The sequence below is a fragment of the Bos javanicus genome, chromosome 16 (assembly GCF_032452875.1).
Source record: "Bos javanicus breed banteng chromosome 16, ARS-OSU_banteng_1.0, whole genome shotgun sequence".
Classification (NCBI taxonomy): domain Eukaryota; kingdom Metazoa; phylum Chordata; class Mammalia; order Artiodactyla; family Bovidae; genus Bos; species Bos javanicus.
The window spans coordinates 19,860,965-19,882,015 of NC_083883.1; the positions used below are offsets into that span (position 1 = coordinate 19,860,965).

General features: G+C 39.6%; 1 protein-coding gene and 1 pseudogene across 1 annotated transcript; both read right to left on the minus strand.

The window, feature by feature from the left end:
* Positions 1 to 336: 336 nt before the first annotated feature.
* LOC133228282 (usherin-like) lies at positions 337 to 17,292 on the minus strand. Its single transcript, XM_061383794.1, has 2 exons — positions 17,049 to 17,292; positions 337 to 577 (listed from the first exon to the last, which is right to left on the minus strand). The coding sequence occupies exons 1-2, from the start codon at positions 17,195 to 17,197 to the stop codon at positions 337 to 339; spliced, it is 390 nt and encodes a 129-aa protein (XP_061239778.1). The 5' UTR covers positions 17,198 to 17,292.
* Positions 15,577 to 16,529, minus strand: LOC133227580 (small ribosomal subunit protein uS15m-like; annotated as a pseudogene).
* Positions 17,293 to 21,051: the final 3,759 nt, after the last annotated feature.

Sequence of the window (21,051 nt, forward strand, 5' to 3'; positions counted from 1 at the left end):
GGAGGCGTGGTGTGCTGCAGTCCCTGGGGTCGCAAAGCGCTGGACACGAGGGGGTGACCGAACAACCACAGCAACTGAATCACTTTACTGTACACCTGAAACTAGCACAGCGTCATAAACCAACTCTACTCCACTAAAAATAGGAACGGTGGTAATTGCTACTACAAAAATTAACACATGGAGGCTTGTATCAAAATTGACTGGTGTGACAGAAACCACATTCCCAATCCGAAAGGAATAGAAGAAGGAAGAGAAGGTCCAAGAATGGAAAGGAGGAGAAAGAACTTCCTTTGAAAAAGAAAAGCACAGGGAACTTGGCTTTTCATTACTGTCATTTCAAAAATCTGTTCTTTTAAAATTCATTTTGATACAAACACAGGAAGGGGAAATAAAGAAGCACGAAGCTGACTTACTTGGTTTCACCCATCTCACGTCTATGGCCGTGTGGTTAAGAACAGTCACAGTGACATTGGCTCCTCTCTCCGGACGCCCAGCTAATGTTTTCACTGTCGCTTCTTGACTTGGTGTAAAACCCACACTGTTGTGTACAAAGACCTTATACGCATACGTCGTAAACCTAAAAAGTTGTTTTTAAAAAATACATAAATAAATCTCTCTTTCTAGAAAACAACACACATTTTCTTTTTCATCACAATATACAGACTTCCCCCTGCAGAATGAACTATTTTGTCCCTCCTCCAAATACATTTCCTTTTGCATCCTCGCACAAAAACAGCATTATTATTCTAACTCTCGATTCTTAATCAAAGTGTTAAGGAAATATTATACAAGAAATGCTAAGCAAATACCATTGTTCAAAATAAATGTGGTTTATTGTTTTTCTCATCCTTATTGTTTTCATAAGTGGTGAGGATTACAGCTCAGTTCAAGATGCAATTACACATCTGGCATTTTGCCAGCTTTCTATCTGAATTTGATCCAGAGAGTTTTATGCTCTTCTTTTGGGAAACGGATCCATTTCAAATACCAGATTCTCTCATCACCATTTTTTGCCTATACCTGTAGTCCTGTCCCATAATCTCACTGGCAGAGAGATTAACTCCTAAATTAAATTATAAAACTGTGACCAAAGTATACAACATACTCCCACTGAGGTTTTGCTATGGTGAACTGCATTTTGCCATTGTGAGAACACGTTTACTTGAGTCAGTACAGTGGAAGCTGAACACTGATTTTCAGAAGAAGAAAACTAGACATGGTGATGTGATATGATGTCCTAAGTCATGCTAAGTTGCTTCAGTCATGTCCAACTCTGTGCAACCCTATGGACTAGTCTACCAGGCACTTCTGTCCATGGAATTCTCCAGGTAAGAATACTAGAGTGAGTTGCCGTGCCCTTCTCCAGGGGATCTGCCCAATCTAGGGATTGAACCTAGGTCTCTTGCATTGCAGGCAGACTCTTAACCATCTGAGCCACCAGATGCAGACTTCCCAAATCATATATTAAATCGATGGGCTGACGCCACCAGTTCCTCATCCGTTTTGGCTCTTTCAGGCAGAAGACTTATCAGACATTCTCTTTTTTTGGGGGTCAAACTGCCCAGGTAGGAAAATACTATTTACAGACACAGTCAAGCTTTGACTGGACTATGGCTTAGACCAAGAGCTTGCTTAAACACGTTGTACAACACAAGACCCTCTCCAGGGGGTATCCAGGCCTTAGGGCAACTGCTGGCCTCAGATCATCACTTTCTTTGGGTTTCAAAGATCATCACATCCAATGCAGGGCCCATGGAATCTGCGTCAGTAATGACAAAAAAGAGAGGATGCCATTTGCAGGACTGTGCTAAGTAACTTAGCCGGAGTTACATCAGGATGCTCACAGAATTTTGCCACTACCCACAGAAGAAGTCTGCTTGCCTGACTTTCTCACTCACGGCCCAAAGGTATTTTTGCAGGGCTTGTCCTCAGGCACATTTGCTCTGTTATTGTAGCTATAGGTAAAGACTTACTAATATTTTCTAAGCTATTTACTATCTATTTCCCCAAATAAATACTACCATCAGATCTTCTACTCTGCTTTACCTCATCTCCATGTGTCCTTCTTTTCTCTCTTTTTTTTTTCATTTTGTATGCTATTGTGGGTTTGTGCCCCCACCCACCAAGATATGTTTAAGTCCTAACCCCTGGTACTTGCAAATGTGACTTTATTTGGAAATGGGGTCTTTGCAGATGTGATCAAGTTAACATAAGTTTATACTGGATTTGGGAGAGCTCTAAATCCAAAAGACTGATATAAAAGAACGAAGAGGGAAATTTTGTTACAGACACACACAGGGAGAAAATGTTCACAGGGAGAAGATGGGGGGTAGAGATTGGCTTCATGCTGTCATAAGCCAAGGAGCAACTGGGCCTACTAACAGCTGGAAGAGGCAAGAAATGGTTATTTTCTAGAGGCTTTGGAGGGAACATGAGCTTCCCTAGTGGCTCAGTGGGTAAAGCGTCTGCCTACAATGTGGGAGACCCGGGTTCGATCCTTGGGTTGGGAAGATCCTCTGGAGAAGGAAATAGCAACCCACTCCAGTACTTTTGCCTGGAAAATCCTGTGGATACAAGGAGCCCAGTAGTCCACAATCCATGGGGTCACAAAGAGTCGGACACGGCTGAGCGATTTCACTTTCACTTTGGAGGGAACATAGTCCTGACAGTACTTATATTCCAAACTTTCAGCTTCCAAAACTGTAAGAGAATACATTTCTGCTGTTTTAAGCCACCCAGCAGTGGTAGAAAACTCACACATGTGCTTTTTAGCAAGTGCTAAATAGTCCATAGGCTTCACAAGTGGCTCAATGGTAAAGAATCCCCCTGCCAAGCAGGAGACTTGGGTTCCATCACTGGGTCGGGTAGATCCTCTGGAGGAGGAAATGGCAACCCACTCCAGTATTCTTTCCTGGGAAATCCCATGGATAGAGGACCCTGGCGGGCTATGTCCATGGGGTCAAAGAAGTATAGGACATGGCTTAGCAACTAAACAATAATAACAACAAATGCCTATATGACCATGACAACTGAAAGATAATAATAACAGTATTTACTGAATACATAATACATATCAGGAATTTTCTACATGATTTACTCATTCATTCTTCACCATAGTATTATAATACCTGCTTTGAACATTAGGAAAATAACTAACCAGTCTAAGTTATTGAGCTAGGAAATGGGAAGTACAGACTCAAATTTGGACAATCTGATTCCAGAGCCTGCTCTTTTGCCCATGATGCTGTATTGCCAGCATCATCATGATGGCGATGATGATGATATTAAAAAACACCATGGTCAGCTACATGATGTCATATCACTGGGGCTTGATCTCTGAGTTTTTTTTTTATGGCAAATGGGAGAGACTTTTCCTTACGCATCCAAATAATCTTGCCAAATTTCCTTTGTAACCACCAGTATGAATGTGAAGGATGGTGATTCGTGGTTAAGAGGGGAGCAAGTCTGTGACAGTCAAATGAAACACAGCTAATGGCTCTCATGGGCACTGAACCAGTGACCTTGCTGTCATTAGTTCTGTCTCTGGGTAAAATAATTTTAATTGTGCTTTGTTCCCCAAAATGGCTTAAAAGAAACTTAGCTAGAGTCTGGATGCCTAATCTCACTACAATATTTAAATTGTTCTTCTACATGTTTATTCTATGATACAGTTAGTAATCTTGATGGCTTTAAAGTGATATCATTTTCATGGTTCTTTTTACAAGTGGAATTTAAAACATCAGGCAGTGCTAAAATGATGAATTGCAAATAAGTTCTGTAGGGCCTTAGTTCTTCCTGTGTTACTTGAAACTATTTCATCATAATTTAGGTATGATGAAATATATGATTTATGTCTACACAGAAGAAATTTAGGCCACACAGATATATATAATTGGAATGCCTGTTTTCAAAGTACAGTCGCCTCTTAGTATCTGCAGGGAATTGGTTACAACACCCCCATGGATACCAAAATTTTGAGGATTCTCAAATTCAGTTCAGTTCAGTTGCTCAGTTGTGTCCGACTCTTTGTGACCCCACAGGCTGCAGCACATGAGGCTTCCCTGTCCATTACCAACTCCCAGAGTTTACTCAAACTCATGTGCATTGAGTCAGTGATGCCATTCAACCATGTCATCCTCTGTCGTCCCCTTCTCCTCCCACCTTCAATCTTGCCCAGCAACAGGGTCTTTTCCAATGAGTCAGTTCTTTGCATCAGGTGGCCAAAGTACTGGAGCTTCAACTTCAGCATCAGTCCTTCCAATGAATATTCAGGACTGATTTCCTTTAGGATTGACTGATTGGATCTCCTTGCAGTCCAAGGGACTCTCAAAAGTCTCCAACACCACAGTTCAAAAGCAACAATTCTTCTGCTCTCAGTTTTCTTTATGGTTCAACTCTCACATCCATACATGACTACTGGAAAAACCACAGCTTTGACTAGATGGACCTTTGTTGGCAAAGTAATGTCTCTGCTTTTTAATATGCTGTCTAGGTTTGTCATAGCTTTTCCTCCAAGGAGCAAGTGTCTTTAAATTCCATGGCTGCAGTCACCATCTGCAGGGATTTTAGAGCCCAAGAAAATAGTCTGCCACTGTTTCCATTTTTTCCCCATCTATTTGCCATGAAGTGATGGGACTGGATGCCATGATCTTAGTTTTTTGAATGTTGAGTTTTAAACCAGCTTTTTCACTTTCACCTTCATCAAGAGGCTCTTTTGTTCCTTTTCACTTTCTGCCATAAGGGTGGCATCATCTGCATATCTGAGGTTATTGATATTTCTCCTGGCAATCTTGATTTCAACTTGCACTTCATCCAGCCCAGCATTTTGAATAATGTACTCTGCATATAAGTTAAATAAGCAGGATGACACTATGCAGCCTTGACGTACTCCTTTCTCAATTTGGAACTAGTTCATTGTTTCACGTCCAGTTCTGACTATTTATATAAGGGACTTGAAGATGCTCAAGTCCCTTATAAAAAATAGCATCATCTTTGCATAGGATATATGCATATTTTTCATTCTTTAAATGCCTAGATTTCTTATAATACATAATATAATGTAAACACTATGTAACATTATTATCACAATGTGAATGTTATGTAAATAGCCTTTGCCTAATGTCACAGAGCTAGTTAAGAAGATTAGGTGGGCCTGTACTTTATTCATTTTTAATATTAAATTATTTCCACTATTCAATATTATTTTACTGAATTGAGATATCAGTAGGCATTTCACTGGATGTCATGCATTTGTCTTTTGTATTTTATTTAATTTTCATTTTTTCAGTTAAAATTTTAAGTAATAAGATCTTGAACTCTTTAAAATGAACTAAAATATAGTTTTCATGACATCTGAAACCTAATCTCTGTCAGTAAGTACATATACCTCTGTCTACATGGGTCGGCATATATTTCCCCACTTTATGTCAAAAAAGAAAATATTCATTTGCTTCAAGTATTTTGTTCATTTTCTCTAGTTTATTGATTTTTTTAAGATAGACTTAAGTGTTGATATCAAATGTGATATTCCATTTAGTTAATGATAAAATACTTTTAAAAGAAAAATGCTCCTTCAGTTGACATCATATACTCATGCAAAACTTATGTATATCAATCAGTATCTTCTCTAAATACTAATTATGGTTTTTGGGTATGTTTTGAAAAATGTGCCACTGCAAATCCTGTAAGATATAGCTTTTGAAATCTGCAAAGTAAATGAAAACTTGTATTCAGTATATATTGTAGCCAGTAAAACAAGCTGTTTGAAGGTCTACTTAGGAATACTAGGCTGTTGTACTAGTCATCCCCTAAATGATTGATTTAGATCATTCTCCAGCCCCTCCCTTCATCCACATGGAAAATGATGAACTTGTTGTAAAATAGACATGACTCTGGTATCCTTCCTTGTAAAAGATAATACATATTAAAATCTTATTTATGGAACAAGACTCATTTCAAGGTTCAGTTGTTATTACTCAAATGAATGAATGAGAAAACTAGTTTAGATGATGAAGATTTTAATCTGTTTATTGAGTAGATAATTTTATAAATAAATTAATGAATACTAAATAGTTACTAAAGCATTCAGTCTCATAACTTTCAGGTCACATATAATTTGACTAGTAACATAAAACTCTATCTATCCAATAAAGATTCAATGCAATCCCTATCAAGCTACCAACGGTATTTTTCACAGAGCTAGAACAAATAATTGCACAATTTGTGTGGAGATTAAAAAACCTCGGATAGCCAAAGCAATCTTGAGAAAGAAGAATGGAACTGGAGGAATCAACCTGCCTGACTTCAGGCTCTACTACAAAGCCACAGTCATCAAGACAGTATGGTACTGGCACAAAGACAGAAATATAGATCAATGGAACAAAATAGAAAGCCCAGAGATAAATCCTCACACTGATGGACACCTTATCTTTGACAAAGGAGGCAAGAATATACAATGGAGAAAAGACAATCTCTTTAACAAGTGGTGCTGGGAAAACTGGTCAACCACTTGTAAAAGAATGAAACTAGAACACTTTCTAACACCATACACAAAAATAAACTCAAAATGGATTAAAGATCTACACGTAAGACCAGAAACTATAAAACTCCTAGAGGAGAACACAGGCAAAACACTCTCCGACATACATCACAGCAGGTCCTCGATGACCCACCTCCCAGAATATTGCAAATAAAAGCAAAAATAAACAAATGGGACCTAATTAAAATTAAAAGCTTCTGCACAACAAAGGAAACTATTAGCAAGGTGAAAAGGCAGCCTTCAGAATGGGAGAAAATAAGCAAATGAAGCAACGGACAAACAACTAATCTCAAAAATATACAAGTAACTCCTGCAGCTCAATTCTAGAAAAATAAACGACCCAATCAAAAAATGGGCCAAAGAGCTAAACAGACATTTCTCCAAAGAAGACATACAGATGGCTAACAAACACATGAAAAGATGCTCAACATCACTCATTATCAGAGAAATGCAAATCAAAACCACTATGAGGTACCATTTCACACCAGTTAGAATGGCTGCAATCCAAAAGTCTACAAGCAATAAATGCTGCAGAGGGTGTGGAGAAAAGGGAACCCTCTTACACTGTTGGTGGGAATGCAAGCTAGTACAGCCACTATGGAGAACAGTGTGGAGATTCCTTAAAAAACTGGAAATAGAACTGCCTTATGATCCAGCAATCCCACTGCTGGGCATACACACTGAGGAAACCAGAAGGGAAAGAGACACGTGTACCCCAATGTTCATTGCAGCACTGTTTATAATAGCCAGGACATGGAAGCAACCTAGATGTCCATCAGCAGATGAACGGATAAGAAAGCAGTGGTACATATACACAATGGAGTATTACTCAGCCATTAAAAAGAATACATTTGAATCAGTTCTAATGAGGTGGATGAAACTGGAGCCAGAGTGAAGTAAGCCAGAAAGAAAAACACCAATATAGTATACTAACGCATATATATGGAATTTAGAAAGATGGTAACAATAACCCTGTGTATGAGACAGCAAAAGAGACACAGATGTATAGAACAGTCTTTTGGATTCTGTGGGAGAGGGTGAGGGCGGGATGATTTGGGAGAATGGCATTGAAACACGTATAATATCATATATGAAATGAATGGCCAGTCCAGGTTCGATGCAGGATACATGATGCTTGGGGCTGGTGCACTGGGATGACCCAGAGGGATGGTACAGGGAGGGAGGTGGGAGGGGGTTCTGGATGGGGAACACGTGTACACCCGTGGTGGATTCATGTTGATGTATGGCAAAACCAATATAATACTGTAAAGTAATTAGCCTTCAATTAATATAAATTTAAATTTTAAAAAAATAAATAAAAATAAAAATACCCCCCCCAAATAAATTACAATGCAAAAAATAAATAAATAAAAATTACGGTCATACATTAAAAAAAAAAAAAGGAATGATCCTTACTGAAATTTAGAAAGATGTTTTTTCCCTTGCAAATTATATTGCTTTCTTGTGTTTGATATACCATTATTTTATTCATTAATTAATTTGTTCATTCATTCAAAAAATATTTATTAGCACTAACATGCCTTGGCTGGAAAGCTATGACAAACCTAGACAGTGTGTTGAACAGCAGAGATATTATTCTGCCAACATATGCTCAAGACTATAGTCTTCCTGGTGGTCACAGACAGTTATGAAAGCTGGACTGTAAAGAAGGCAGAGCACCAAAGAATTGATGCCGTCGAACTGTGGTGCTGGAGAAGACTCCTGACAGTCCCTTGGATAATGAGGAGATCAAACCAGTTAATCTTAAGGGAGATCAACCCTGATAACTTGTTGGAAGGACTGATGCTGAAGCTGAAGTCCCAGTATTTTGGTCATCTGATGTGAACAGCCAACTTATTGGAAAAGTCCCTGATGCTGGGAAAGATTGAGGGCGGAAGGAGAAGAGGGCATCAGATGGTGAGATGGCTGGATGGCATCACTGATGCAATGGAAATGAATTCTGGCAAACTTCGGGAGATGGTGAGGGACAGGGAGGTGTGGCGTGCTGCAATCCATGGGGTTGCAAAGAGTTGGGCATGACTGGGCCACTGAGCAACAACAGCAACATGCCAGATACCAAACACAGTGAACGTAATGTCTGTCCTACTGGGGTCTGTGTGTGTTTGTGTGTACATATATACAGACACATGTTTTTAAATGGGGACCTCTAAAATACATATTCATTTATTCCTTTTTCTTTCCACATGCATCCGATAGAGCATCTAATTTAACCTAATCTAGACGGGAAGTCTTCACAGAGGAGACAACATGGGCTATGGATCACAAATAGTAATTTGGTCAGTAAGAAGCATCATTTAGGGCAAATATGTGGACAGCTTAGATCTTGAAAGGGTCTGATGTTTTGGGAACCAATAAAATTCTTCAGTGCCTCAGGTGATTTTCATCAGAATTAAAAACATGTCAACTTTATTGATGTCCTAACAGAATTCGCGTGTCAATATTGTCACCAATATAAATCATGTTTCCAAAAAATGCAGGCTATTCAGTTGCTCCTCCTACTAACTCTTCATTTCTGCCACAACCCAACACATGCTTTAGAACAACCTTACCTACTAGAGGATTTGCAAAACCTCTGATAGATACTATTCCTTACATCCTCAAATCCTTTGTGGGAATAAATAAATACACAAACAAATAAAAATTCAACATTATTTCCACTGCTTAAACCTGTATAGATTTTTCATTGATGGTGCATACCTTTTCCTCATGTATTTGTTGCTGAAAGATTTTTTTCCCTAAAAATGCTGAAGGTCTTTTGCTTTTGAAAATTGAAATGTAATGCTGATCACACTTGAAAATTATGATACATTTTAGATTGTGAGTGAAAGTTGCAGCTGTCCTATTCCTGTAGCTATCTATATTTCTGCTACCAGAATATTATACCCAAGATAACCTTACTGTGATTCTGTCTCTGTTCTACTGTATCATCAACATGAAAAAGAAATGCAAGCAAAGTAACTCGATTTCTTTTTAAAGAAAACATTAGGTAATAAAGCCTCCAATGAAAAAAAGCATTCCTTTCAGATTTAGGAGTTCCTTTTCCATGAGGTAAGTTTTCAATATGATGACACTTAGAAAAGGACAGAATGAGGCAAACTTAGAACAATGAAAAAAAAAGGAAAAAAGCACTGTGACTCTACTAAATTATACGTGAAATAGATATATATTTGCTTATTTTGAAATCCGTACATTGCTAACAGATGGTACACCAGTGTAACAGAGTTGGCCTTCATTGATAAAATGAAAAGTGAAGTGAAAGTTGTGTCTGACTCTTCGCGACCCCATGGGCTGTAGCCCACCAGGCTCCTCTGTCCGTGGGATTACCTAGGTAAGAATATGGGAGTGGGTTTCCATTTCCTTCTGCAGGGGATCGTCCCGGCCCAAGGACCAAAGATAGGTCTCCTGTATTGCAGGCAGATTCTTTACCATCTGAGCCACCAAAGAAGCCCATCTCATCTATAAACTCATCTTGTACTCACGCTGTGATATTGAGGAAGAAAATAACAGGATCCACCGTACACTGGTGGTCCTTCCATTCACCCTCCATGTTCATGAAGCTAACTCCTTTACTTAATACCTACAGCTTCAATATGTTTATGTTATAGGAACATGTGTCATGGAACTGACCCAGTGTTTCCATATTCGAAAAGCAGAAAATGTTATTTGTGCATATCTAATCTCATTACAAATTAATTCCAAATAGAAAAAGGAGTCTGCCAAGGCTGTATATTGTCACTCTGCTTATTTAACGTATATGCAGAGTATATCATGAGAAACACTGGGCTGGATGAAGCACAAGCTGGAATCAAGATTGCCGGGAGAAATATCAATAACCTCAGATATGCAGATGACACCTCTCTTATGGCAGAAAATGAAGAGGAATGAAACAGCCTCTTGATGAAGATGAAAGAGTGAGAAAGCTGGTTTAAAACTCAACATTGAAAAAACTAAGATCATGGCATTCTGTCCCATCACTTCATGGCAAATAGATGGGGGAACAATGGAAACAGTGGCTGACTTTATTTTCGGGGTCTCCAAAATCACTGCAGATGGTGATTGCATCCATGAAATTAAAAGATGCTTACTCCTTGGAAGGAAAGTTATGACCAACCTAGATAGCATATTCAAAAGCAGAGACATTACTTTGCCAACAAAGGTCCGTCTAGTCAAGGCTATGGTTTTTCCAGTGGTCATGTATGGATGTGAGAGTTGGACTATAAAGAAAGCTGAGCACCAAAGAATTGATGTTTTTGAACTGTGGTGTTGGAGAAGACTCTTGAGAGTCTCTTGAACTGCAAGTAGATCCAACCAGTCCATTCTAAAGGAAATCAGTCCTGGGTGTTCATTGGAAGGACTGATGTTGAAGCTGAAACTCCAATACTTTGGCCACCTGATGCAAAGTGCTGACTCATTTGAAAAGACCCTGATGTTGGAAAGATTGAAGGCAGGAGGAGAAGGGGACGACAGAGGATGAGATGGTTAGATGGCATCACTGACTCAATAGACATGAGTTTGGGTGGACTCCGGGAGTCGGTGATGGACAGGCAGGCCTGGAGTGCTGTGGTTCATGGGGTGGCAAAGAGTTGGACGTGACTGAGTGACTGAACTGAACTGACTGAATCTCATTACAAAGACGGGGATTGAATGTCATATTCTTTTGACTATCATTCTCTAGAAACTATGTCCTCTTTAATGGCTTGAAACATTTCATTTTGTACAGCAAAAAATTAGAATCTATGTCATTAATATTTAAATTTAGATTTTCCACTATATTTAGCTTAAGCATTTAAACTTGAAAACAGTCAAGTTCAGTCATTCTTTGTAAATAGAATTTTGTAAAAAAAATTTTTTGAATGCTTATATGAAGGTCTTTTTCCAGACTGCCATTGATAAAGAAATACTTGTAGGAATTTATAAACAACTGAAAGTAATAGGAGTTAGAACATTCCTCCATTCATAAACTCAATGGTGGCTAAATTGTTATATGGTGGCTCAGTTCAGTTCAGTCGCTCAGTCGTGTCCGACTCTTTGTGACCCCATGAATAGCAGCATGCCAGGCCTCCCCATCCATCACCAACTTCCGGAGTTCACTCAGACTCACGTCCATGGAGTCAGTGATGCCATCCAGCCATCTCATCCTCTGTCATCCCCTTTTCCTCCTGCCCCCAATCCCTCCCAGCATCAGAGTCTTTTCCAATGAGTCAACTCTTTGCATGAGGTGGCCAAAGTACTGGAGTTTCCGCTTCAGCATCCTTCCCTCCAAAGAAATCCCAGGGCTGATCTCCTTCAGAATGGACTGGTTGGATCTCCTTGCAGTCCAAGGGACTCTCAAGAGTCTTCTCCAACACCACAGTTCAAAAGCATCAATTCCTCGGTGCTCAGCTTTCTTCACAGTCCAACTCTCACATCTATACATGACCACTGGAAAAACCATAGCCTTGACTAGACGAACCTTTGTTGGCAAAGTAATGTCTCTGCTTTTGAATATGCTATCTAGGTTGGTCATAATTTTTCTTCCAAGGAGTAAGAGTCTTTTAATTTCATGGCTGCAGTCACAATCTGCAGTGGATTTGGAGCCTAAATTATTATAATCTACAAGTCAACATTTTCCTTAAAATAGAAGCTATTATTTCTTTTTTTATTTTCTTTATATTTATTTAGATTAGCACACATTAATGTAGTTTTACTAATTACTAAGTATTACTATCATTACCCTCCGTTTTTTTTTTCTTTTCACTTTATTTTTTTAATTTTATTTTATTTTTAAACTTTACAATATTGTATTGTTTTTGCCAAATATCGAAATGAATCTGCCACAGGTATTCATGTGTTCCCCATCCTGAACCCTCCTCCCACCTCCCTCCCTGCTCCACATACCATCCCTCTGGGTCTCCCAGGGCACCAGCCAAGCTTCTGCACAACAAAGGAAACTATTAGCAAGGTGAAAAGACAGCCTTCAGAATGGGAGAAAATAATAGCAAATGAAGCAACTGACAAACAACTAATCTCAAAAATATACAAGCAACTCCTACAGCTCAACTCCAGAAAAATAAATGACCCAATCAAAAAATGGGCCAAAGAACTAAATAGACATTTCTCCAAAGAAGACATACAGATGGCTAACACACACACATGAAAAGATGCTCAACATCACTCATTATCAGAGAAATGCAAATCAAAACCACTATGAGGTACCATTTCACGCCAGTCAGAATGGCTGCAATCCATAAGTCTACAAGCAATAAATGCTGGAGAGGGTGTGGAGAAAAGGGAACCTTCTTACTGTGTTGGTGGGAATGCAAACTAGTACAGCCACTATGGAGAACAGTGTGGAGATTCCTTAAAAAACTGGAAATAGAGCTATTATTTCTTATAGCTTGTTCTTCCCTTGTCAGATCCAGAACAAAGAGGAGGGCATGCCATCACTAAGTTTGCAGAAGTTTTATCAGATCACTCAGGAGACAAGGCACAGTGAGGCTCTGAAAATCCTAAGGGTGGACTGATGTTTAAAATTAAGGTGGTGGCTGCCCTTGTGTGTTAAACCCAACTTGACTCACTGAAGAAGCATTAGATGACAACAGCACATTTTTCAGATTTTCCAAGTGATGAAAATGTCAGGAAATCCAAAGTTATGGTGCCCCTAACAACCATAACTTGGCCACTTCGTACATTAAGGAAGAAAAGTTAGAAAATGACAAGTAGTATAAACTTACAGTTCCCCCACATTTGTGTCTATATAGAGCAAAATTCCAGAGAAGGCAGTGGCACCCCACTCCAGTACTCTTGCCTGGAAAATACCATGGATGGAGGAGCCTGGTGGGCTGCAGTCCATGGGGTCGCTAAGAGTCAGACATGACTGAGCGACTTCACTTTCACTTCTCACTTTGATGCATTGGAGAAGGAAATGGCAACCCACTGCAGTGTTCTTGCCTGGAGAATTCTAGGGACGGCGGAGCGTGGAGGGCTGCCGTCTATGGGGTCGCACAGGGCCGAACACGACTGAAGCGACTTAGCAGCAGCAGCAGCAGCAGAGCAAAATTCAGCAATTAGGCAACTAGTTGTGTAACTCAGGACAAATTACCCCTTACCTACTATATTCATAAGAAACTAAATTATCTGAATAATCAGTGCAATATTTTACTCTGCACATGGAGATACAAAGGAAAAATATTTGATGTTTAGTATTATGAGGCTAGTCAAAATATCACCTCAGCACATTTTGTTCTGGGGTGGGCTTCCCAGAGGCTCAGACGATAAAGAATCTGCCTGCAATGCAGGAGACGCGGGTATACTTCTTTTCTAGAAGCAGCTGTTATCAATATGTTTATGTCAACTTATGTTTCAGTATAATTTGTGGGGATTTAACTTAATTTCTTTCCTAAAGTCTTTGATTTGGATGTCTCATTAAAAATCCTTACAAGCATCACTAAAAATTCAATAATGAAATTTTGGCTTTGGTCCTAATTCTTTCATAAGTTTTCATGGCTTCTATGAAGAAACAAAATTAACTTTCTGAGACTTATTGTGTTTTTCTGCCAAATGTCTCATGGCTAAAAATCCATTCAGTAATGTTAAATAGTCAAGTCCTCTTTATTTTGGAAATTACTGTATTTCAGACACTTAGAGTTCACAGATCATGGAAAACTACTTTCCATATGATTTCCCTAGGGAGTGATGGTGAAACTGTAGTTAATTGTGATGATATTATAGCAATTAGTATATGTGTGTGAGCGGTTTTTTCCACTAGACTGTGAACTCTTTGAGGGAAAAGGCTATGCTACTCATCTTCTGTTTCTTATCACAGTGTCCCTCAGCATATGGTAAAAGTAAACGAAATTACTGAATAAAATGAATTTCCTCAGCTGAAGTCATCATTTTATAGCAATTCTGGATTAAGTAAATAGTGAATCAAATATAGTGGAGAATAGTGACCATGATAATTTAGGTTGAACAAAAAGCATATGCTCATAACATACCATTTTTGATCATTTTTGCCTTGAAAAATGGCAATTTTATCTGGTTCATTTTGTTCACTTTATTCTTTCAATAGATTTATGTATTCCTCCCTTCAAGTATCTCACAATATCTGTTCTCCCACCATGACACTTTCAGATGAATAGGAGACTTTTCCTTAGTTTTACCCATTCCCCAAAGATAAGAACACCATAGTTAATCTTCCTAAGGCACAGGGAAATGACTAATCAATGCTTTGAAAGTGAAAATGAAAATCAGTCACTCAGTTGTGTCCAACTCCTTGTGATTCCATGGACTGTAGTCAGCCAGGCTCCTCTGTCCACAGAATTCTCCAGGCTAAGCACTGGAGTGGGTTGCCATTTCCTTCTCCAGGGGATCTTCCTGACCAGGAATTGAACCCAAGTCTCCTGCATTGCAGGCAGATTATTTACCATTTGAGCCACCAGGAATCCCAAGGCCCAGGGAAGTGACTAATCAATCCTTTACATATTACTAAACACATTCTTTCACTTAGCATTGACTGGAACCCCCACTATGTGCCAGGCACTGTGGTGAGGATTGCAATACAGAGGTCTTAAAGGCAAGGCCTTGCTCAGGGTGGACCTGACAATATAATGGGGTGTCCAGATAAGCAGTGAAATCAGTGCAAAGACAATAGTGGTATATCAGGGGTGTGCTACTGAAATACATTAAAGAAGCAGCTGAATCAGACCAGGAAGAGGTGACCTAGACGACTTCTAGGTCAAGACTTGAAGGATGATAGACAGAGGGGAAATGGCAGAGGAGAAGTCTAGGGGTGGGTGTCGCTTGTTAGAGGTGCCCAACACATTACAAATTGGCTGAAGCATAGAAGCCAGGGAGGGGAGGGATGAAGGGAGGGGGGCAAGGCCAGATTGTAAACAGACTTCAGAGCAGAGCTAGTCAGTGGTGAGTCTAGAAAAGTAACCTGATAGAAAAGTTATTGAAAAATAAGTCTGAAAAGTTTTCATAAAATAATAACTTGTGATTCTTTGAAATTTCATTACATTTCCTTTTTCTTTTTTTTGACTTTAACAACATTTATTGGGTTTCTTTGATTGCCTCTGGTCTGACTTCAGAAGGGCTCTCTGGGTTCCTCTGGCCTTGTTTTGGGGCTGCTGCAGCTGCAGCTTTTAAGGCCCTTTTTTGCTTCTTCAGCTTTTGAACCTCTTGGAAAACTCAAATGCACAGAGCCTTCTTGGTCACCTAGTGGTGGTGGACTTTTCAGTGGTATGGAGGGGGAAAGGTGTCCTCAATCCCCAACTCCTTGCATGTCTTCTCAAAGACAGGATAGTTGGTCTCACGGAGGTTTCTGAGCATCTTTTGCCTCTTGTCAATGCTCATCAGCAGATAGTGCTTGTGGGCTTTGTCCTTTCAATATTTCTGCCTGTGTTCTTCATAACTGCAGATCTTGACAATCAAGGCAACAATTCGAGCCTCCAAGGAGCTGGTGTCCTTCAGGTTTTCCACAACCTTGTTCATCAACTGCTCTTTCTTGATTTTTAGCATCTCCTTCTTGTTGGCCATTTCCAAAGATAGGAGTCTTTTCACGACATCGTCAACCTTCGCAGTTCCAGGGATGTTCTGGTAGTCCTTCAGCAGCATGGAAAGGGGTGGGTCATCTTCTTGGCTTTGCTGGGTGGTTTCTGGGTGGCATATCTACGGGGGGTCCGGAGGATGAGACCTCCAGGACTTGAGGTCCCACTGGATGGAGAGAAGCTTGGCCCACCCTCCACCCGGAAGCTCAAGGACTGGGGGCTGTGTCACTGCCTGGGTTCAAATCGAATTCAGCACCCTCCACACCGCCCTCAGCATGGTGACTTCTGACCCTCCAAAATTTCATTACATTTCTTGATTCATGAAGATTTAGACTTCACTTAACCCCATCCAATCTCCTCATTTTATAGACAACAAAATTGAAGCCCAGAGAAGTTTACTGACTCCCCCAAGGCCAGCAAGCCTAGTTCTCTAGCACAGGATGAATACTAACATGGCCCTCCTTTCTCTTCCTTGGGGTGCTCTTTACCTATATGCTCATTTTTTGGTTTCTTCAAACTCTAGATTGAATTCTTTCAAGTCCCAAGCCTGTGAATTAAATAATTTTTGTGAATTGATTCAATGAGTTACAACAAATTACTTCCTAGATAAGCAAGCATTTTACAAGTGCCCCAAACTTTCCCCAGTTCTGTACATGTTCAATATTTCCAGATTTTTCTCTTACAGTGTCGATTAGAGCTGTGACAAAGGCAAGAGGGTAAGACTCAAACACCTACAAACTCAGTTTCAAAAAGCTTATTTTAAGAGTGCAGTTAAGGTGGCAAATATTAAACACGCTGACTGTTGTAGTTCGATGATTAATGCCACTGATAATAACCAACATGTTTTATTGCATAACTGATAACTTGCTCACACAATGAAGACACTCACATTCTCTAAACTATTCAACATGCCCCAAACTAAATGCCAGCATTTGTTTTTATAGTTTTTGTAATCTCACCTGCTAAGACCCTTATCTTCATAAAACCGCTGAGTTCCTGAATAAATATTGTGCCACATATTTAAATCTTCTGGGGGATTTGATGCAAGTGGTTGCTGGATTTTACATCTCAGAAGCTCATATCTGAAGCAAAAGACAAGCAGAAACATCAGGATTATCTCATCTAATATTATTACCAAAATTCAGGTTGTCTCATGGTACGAGCAGGTGGTGTGTATGTGTAAACATAAAGAAAACATCTTAATATTCTTTTTTTCTGATAATCTTTTTTTTCTGGCACAAGTATCATCTCTGTAGCTAAGTGGAACAATTAGCTCCATTTACATTTTACTATTATCAGTAAAATGATGACATTTAGGTTTCTTCTATGTCAGATTTACCAAAACTTTATTGTCAGTTTCAAACTAGAAGCACAAAAACTTATAAAGTTAGTGGCTTTCTAAGACATCTACCACCAATATTTTATAAACAATGAGAATATTATTGACTTCATGCTGCTAAGTTGCATCAGTCGTGTCCAACTCTGTGCGACCCCATAAACGGCAGCCCACCAGGCTCCCCTGTCCCTGGGATTCTCCAGGCAAGAACACTGGAGTGGGTTGCCATTTCCTTCTCCAATGCATGAAAGTGAAAAGTGAAAGTGAAGTCGCTCAGTTGTGTCCGACTCTTAGCAACCCCATGGACTGCAGCCCACCAGGCTCCTCCGTCCATGGGATTTTCCAGGCAAGAGTACTGGAGTGGGGTGCCATTGCCTTCTCCATATTGACTTCATAGTCTTGGCTAAATGTCGAGTTGTTATGGAGCCATTTTAGAATCACAGTTCTTTTCTTTCATTTATATTCCTGACCATATGCTTTACAAGTTTCCAGACAGTAATAACATACCAAAGAATTATTGGCTAATGCTTTGGAATTTTGAGGTATATTTGTGCAAATGTGTCATTTAGAACATGCATCAAACTTGCTTATCATATAGTAAGAATATACTTTGAAAATGAAGAGACGGATTGTGTAGAGAATCATTAGAGAATACTGATTGTTGTTTCAAGGTTTTTTGTTGTTGTTGTTTAGTCACTAAGTCATGTCTTCACTCTTTTATGATCCCATGGACCATAGCCCACCAGGATCCTCTTTCCATGGGACTCTCTGGGCGAGAATATTGGAGTGGGTTGTCATTTCCTTCTCTAGGGCATGTTCCTGACCCAGGGGTTGAACCCCCGTCTCCTGCACTGGCAGGCAGATTCTTTATCACTGAGCCACCTGGGAAGCCCCTTCAACCATTTTTAGTTCCTACAATATCATGATATTTTTACCATGATAAACTTTTCATCGTTTCATGCATCAAGATACATAAGATGAAACTGTATGAAAGTTACATGAGTAAGGCTGACACAGAGTGTGTAGGGGAGGAAAGGACTGGGAACCTGAGGCTAGCAGATGCAAACTATTATACATAAATTGGATAAACAACCAAGGCCTATTGTATAGCTAAGGAAACTATATTCAATATCCTGTGATAAACCACAATGGAAAATCATATAAAAAAGAATGCACATATATGTATAACTTAATCACTTTGCAGTCAGCATAAATTAACAAAACATTGTAAATCTACTCTAGGGCAATAAAAAAAAGTCACAAATGTGAATATCCAATAAGAAATTAGTTCTATATTCATATGTGAGGAAGAGCCTCCTTCCTTCCTTCCCAAAGAAAGATTACAACAAAATCCAAAAGCGTCATTGTTGTCTCTTACCTCAAATCAGGTCCGTTTGGCCTGGATGGTGGCTGCCAGGAAATCCCAACATATGATTCACTTAGTGGAACCACGGACAATGGGCCAAGATCCTGAGGCAGGGCGGGAGGGGTGGTCACGTGGGTAGGGAAGCTCTCTGTGCACCCCCCTAGATACCCGTTACCCCCTGAGCAAGCCACAATGGTGACGGAGTAATTAGTGAAAGGAATCAGATGAGTAACGACATGACTTAACACAGAAGAAGTAACATTGGTGATCGTGATGTGAGGGTCAGGCATGCGGATCTCGTAGTTAAGGATGTCTCCATTCAGGATGAGTGGGGGCTTCCAAGTGACCTGAAATAAAAGAAAAATTAGAACCAATGTGACAACATAGGAACAGAGCAACTGCGGAGGTTCACAGGACCCGGCGTTTTCAGCTAAGTCACTGTAGAAATACCCACTTTTGACTTAGCCCTTTACACTAGACAGTAATGAAGAGTTTTCAGATCAATTAGCAGTACACCAGGAGCTAAATGAGATGCTGTTTCCTGGGTTGGGCTGTTAGTCTGGAGACTTTCTAAGACTGTCAGACTAATACACACCTCAGTGATTCATCTCCACCACGGGTGTCCGGGAAGAGGCAGAGCACACACATGGAGAGAATTCACACATCCACACGCATCAGTGCAGCAGCAGCAGGATTTGAGAGTGTCCTTCTTTATAACTCAATTAGACGAAATATCAGAATTCCTTGTTTTGCATTGTAAGTGTGTATTCTAAATCTGTCACTATTCTTTTTTTGGATGGTGGTGATGGGAGTGCAAAAATTATCCTTTGCTTTTTCTGAGAATGTGAAATTGAGCTTCTGAATCTCTCTAGTGCATAATGTAGCAAGTGAGGCAATAACAACATATCCTTTTTGCAAAGAGACGTGTGGAGAGCTTTAAAAAAGCAAGCAAAAAATGATCCTGTTTAAGTCATAGACGTGAACGTCAGAAGAAAGAAACAACAATGTTTTCTAATAATGTTTAATATTCTTTTTCTTCTCTGACTAAATATTGTAAGGGGATTGTGCTAACCCACTCACACTCTTATAGGGGGAAAAGACCCTAGAAAAATGCACATAGGTCATTAAAAATCCATTATTTATATGCCATTCTGCTTCGTCTCTTTTTTTCTTGCCTTGCAGTGTTCTTTAAATTTTAGAGTGTATATTTCATCTCCCAAATAGGCTGTAAGCGTCATGAGAACAGAGCCTAAATTGTACAGTTATTTAATGCCAAATACTCAGAGATGGAGTTTAACAAGTAATTCCAGTCATGGCTGATGGCATTATATTTTCCTTAGCATACAGCTATTTTGATAATTTAAACAAGTTTTCCACAAAGTGATATATTGATACCTGCACTTATAGTTCTATACAAATTCAAAGTCTAAAATGTGTAGAATAGAGAAATTAGAACAGAGAAGGATGAACTAAAATTTTCTGTCTTAAAGGAAAAAAGTTTCCTCCAGGAGCAATCTAACCTGAGATTTTCGTAGGGTTCTCTTACTAATTGTTGGAGACAAAATAGATTGAGAGCAGGAGAAGAAGGGGGCAACAGAGAATGAGATGGTTGGATGGAATCACCATATCAGTGGGCATGATTGAGTCTTGAGTAAGCTCTGGGAGGTACTGAAAGACAGGGAAGCCTGGTGGGCTACAGTCCACGGGTCACCAACAGTTGGACATGACTGAGTGACTAAACAACATGTCATTTGGGCAGCTGCTTGATGATTACAGTCCTAATTTATAATTAACAAGGACTTGACATCTACTGAAATTTTACTACATGGCTTGAAGTCATTGCTGATTTTAAAAACTTCTAGGAGAAAAGAGTTCCAAAATGTGCTGGTGAAGACAAGTGTTAGATGTGTTCCTTATGAGCACAGAGGATTTGCCTGGATGGAGGCGAGATCAAAGACGCCTAAATTAAGCAAAGTTTATAAAGCAGACATAGGGTTCTATTTATTTTGGTGGTACAGTGTTCTTTGTGGGCTTGAGAAGTGAGTCAAGGTCAAACTTACAGGGCTTCCTGGTACTTGCAAATAAAAAATGGAAGGGTTATCACAGCTCAGTTCTACCTGACTCACATGTGGAATGCCACTTGCCTCTGGAACTAGAATATTCTGAGAGTTCAGGTCAAGGCTTGGCAGTCCTTGAAAGAATTCAAACTTCGGATGTAGTCTGTGTTCGCAGTTGAGCTGAGAGTGAATTGATTTGGAAC